This window comes from Crocuta crocuta, unplaced genomic scaffold (assembly GCF_008692635.1).
Source record: "Crocuta crocuta isolate KB4526 unplaced genomic scaffold, BGI_CrCroc_1.0 scaffold72, whole genome shotgun sequence".
Taxonomy (NCBI): Eukaryota; Metazoa; Chordata; class Mammalia; order Carnivora; family Hyaenidae; genus Crocuta; species Crocuta crocuta.
This window is the reverse complement of record NW_027529427.1, coordinates 4,603,056-4,606,502: the sequence shown is the minus strand read 5'-3', so window position 1 is coordinate 4,606,502 and position 3,447 is coordinate 4,603,056. Positions and strand designations below refer to the sequence as shown.

The 3,447-nt window shown below is 48.5% G+C and overlaps 1 protein-coding gene across 1 annotated transcript in view; it reads right to left on the bottom strand.

Moving 5' to 3' along the window:
* Positions 1-1,084: 1,084 nt before the first annotated feature.
* The window catches only part of FGF23 (fibroblast growth factor 23), a 9,739-nt gene continuing 7,376 nt past the window's right edge, over positions 1,085-3,447 (bottom strand). The window contains exon 3 of the mRNA XM_077758989.1: positions 1,085-3,394. Coding sequence (XP_077615115.1) covers positions 2,957-3,394 — 438 coding nt within the window. The 3' untranslated portion in view covers positions 1,085-2,956. The remainder of the gene's footprint in view (positions 3,395-3,447) is intronic.

The following is a 3,447-nucleotide window of genomic DNA, read 5'->3' as shown; positions in this document are numbered from 1 at the left end:
AGAAAAGAACTCTTCCAAGCCTGTGGAGAGGAAATGTCCACAGGACATCTTTTCTTGACAGTGTTCAATTCTCCTTCTATAATGGAATGAAGGCCTGTTTATTACAAAATGGTTATTTTGGTTCCATTCTGTTGGGTTATCAGATTTTAAAGTCCTTCAGGCCAGAAATAAAACAGAGTCATTTAACCCTTCTGCCTTTTATTTCAGAAATACTATGGAGGCAATGTTAAAAAATAAAAATAAAAAGGAAGGAACTTGTAAAACAGTAATCTGCCTTTGAGAAGTCTGTTTTCTGTGATGAAAAAAATAAGGCATTTGACCTCCAGCCCTGGATCTGTCCTGATGCCTATCCATCACCCTTCTCTGCCGTATGGAGGGCTTTGGTACTCAGACTCTTGGATGCAATCAGAAGACAATCTGGTTTGTCAGAAGGTCATTTGAACACCAGTCAAAATAGTGAACACTGCACGAAGTTCTACATTAACTGTTACAAGGGAGAGGCTAAAGTCAGGCAGTGAAAAACTAACTGTAGTTTTGAGGTGATGTAAATTTGAATACAAATGTGTATTTGCATATAATTGTGATATAAATGTGTAATTGTTATCTTTGCTTTCTGTTTGTGTAGTTGGTCAGACAGAGATTAAGGAAGAAATTCTGGGGACACCAGTGACAGAGAGGACATAGAGTCCATGTCTTGGCGTCCTGCTATGAAGTCTCACAGGGCGGGAACACTGTGTCAAGTACATAGTATCTAGTTCACTGGGATATTGATGTGGTTACATCTGTTGGTATTTTCCAAATGAAAAATTCTCTCCTTAAAGAAAACACTTTAGAGCTAGAGTGATCAGAAATTCCATATTGGTAGGAAATTTCCTTTTTTTTTTTCCAGTAATTCTGTCTGAATTAACCCAAACTGCTGAGTCCATTTATGAATGGCAAGGACTGACTATTTTAAAACTCCGATACTCTTTTTCAATTCAATATTGCTCTCTCTGGATTTTCACAATGCTGCCCTCCCATAATCCCTTTCATTATCATATTCTGACATGCTTTTATTTAGTCATACAGAAAAGAAAAGCTAAGAGAAGCTGAGATAAATTTTATTTTTCTTTTAAACAGAAGAAAGAAGAAAGGTGGGGTTATACTTTTATAAATATAAATATCAAGCGATAGGCAAATTTTCCAAATAAATAAATAAATATCGCCACATGCTAAGGAACGTAGAAATTTGTGGGGACTGCCTCAGCTCCTGCGAAAGGAAAAAATCCCTAATAAATGGTATTGGGTTTAGAAGATCACAACCAGTTTTCTACCAAAGTCCTTTTGGGATTTTACATCTAGTTGTCAGTATCGGGGAGCTTCCAATAGATTTTATACAGTATAAGTTCTCCAACAGGAAATGAAAATTGAGACAATATTTGCCATGCACTGCTATATAGTAGTATACATAGTTTTCGTGTTTCCGAATGGGTACTAGTCCTTCAAGTTCAGGTGAAAACAGTGATCCAATGTTTCATAATTAAAAGAACATCAGTTTCTAAGGCTGGGTGCCTGATGGCAGTGGAAAAAAACAAAGTGGGAAGAAGCTGTTGTTTAAGTCTGCTCTGCTTGTTAGCCTCCTGCTGGGTAGGTTGGGTAGAGCAGAGGTAGGAACATGGGGCCCCTTTGTAGAAAGACTCAGAGGCAGGTGGTAAGGCTGTGTAGGGGGAGGCTAAGTATCAGGCTGGCGCCTCAGCCGTCTGGTTAGGTTTGCTTTTCCTGGGTCTGAAAACTGTCTTCAGTCACCCCCCCCCCCACTCCCCCAGGATTTGCAAGTGGACACCAACCCAGCGTGGACTCCCCTGCCAGCCCAGGGGAGTTTTAGCTAAACTCTAGCCACTGCTGCAGAGCAGTGAGGCGACTATAGTGAAGAACTGGCAGCCTGGTCTTTGTGGAATTCCTACACATCGGTCCCCTGATTATTGGACTTCTTCCCCCTGAGCCCTTGATACCATTTCCCTTAGACATAAGGACACAGCCTACCAGTCCACAGAAAACCCAACCCCGAGCAGTCCCGTTGCCCCAAGGCCCCTTCCCTGTTAACACTTTTGTAAGTCATCCCAAATGCTGTACTACTCAGCTTGGAAGTAGGCTTCATCAAATGCCTCTTAGGGGAGTTTCCATTTATTTCCATTTAAAATACTGATTTTCACTTCCTAGCGGGGGAGATTTTCAGGAGCCTATGCCAAAGCAGGGCTGTATCATGGACCGCTTGGGAACAGGCAGGGCCCTCTGGCTCTGGCTGCACAGAGGGGGAAAGAACCCGGCAAGGGGTGCGCACCCCGTGGGGAGGTTGAATTTTCTAGTTTGATTTCTTGCCTCAGTTCTCCAAACATTCTAGTTCAGTTTTCACCAGCCTGTTATCAACCTTTTGACAGCTCTTTTCCAGAGACGCTCTAGGGAAGAGTGCAGGCCTGAGATGAGGATTGTTACCAGTTTGCCCAGGTCCGCTGTTAATGCCCTAGGTCAGCGTTGCAAACTCAAATGCCAACAGGGCCCGTGCAGGTAACGTGAATGTAGCACGAGCAGTGGAGAAGCTAGTGGTGCTGGCTCTTCCCTTCACCTTGGCAGCGGTGAGCTCACTAAGCCATTGCTTGGTTTGTAACGCTAGACGAAGAAGGGAGGCACAGGGGAGAGAAACTTCCGGGTGGGGTTGGGTCTGGTGGTGGCAATCCCTCTCTCCTTAATGAAGGCGAAACTTTTAGTTTATCTTTCTGGGCTTCTATTCAGAAAGGTGGCGTGGGTGGGGTGGGGAAGACAGCGAAACCGCCGCCACCCAGGCCTCAAAGGCGCATTCCCGAGGCCCTCCTGGTAGAAGGGGAATGAAACAGCCCCCCCGCACACCTCACCCCCGCCTTCCTCCCGGATCCAGTGCAGCTTTCAGGACAGCGCGACCACGGATTCCCTTCCAGCCCCCCTAGACGAACCTGGGGAAGGGGCGGCACCTCTCCACGCCCATGCCCCCCGCGTGAGCGCTCACCCTGTTGCCCCTGAGCACCCCTAACGGGTCGCTGGCCACCACGCCGCTGTCCTCGGCGCTTGGGAGCTCCTGCGAGCAGGAAGCCGGCGCGGGGGTCATGCGGGGCCGGGGCTTCAGCACGTTCAGCGGGTCGCGCTCCGCGTCCTCGGCGCTGCGGGTGTGGCGCCTGGGCCGGGGGGTGTTGAAGTGGATGAGGGGGATCTCGTTCCTGCGCGACAGGAACTGGGAGTAGGGCGGCGGGTTGGTGCCCGGCAGGAAGGCCCTCTTGGCGGGGCCCAGGCTGACGAGGAAGCGGTGCTGCGGGGAGTGGTACACGTCGTAGCCGTTTTCCAGCGTCCGCTGTCGGAATCGGCAGCTCTCGGGGCTGAAGAGGTGCTGGAAGGGATGAGCAGAGGGGTGAGGCCCGGGCCCTGGGGGCTCGGTCCGGG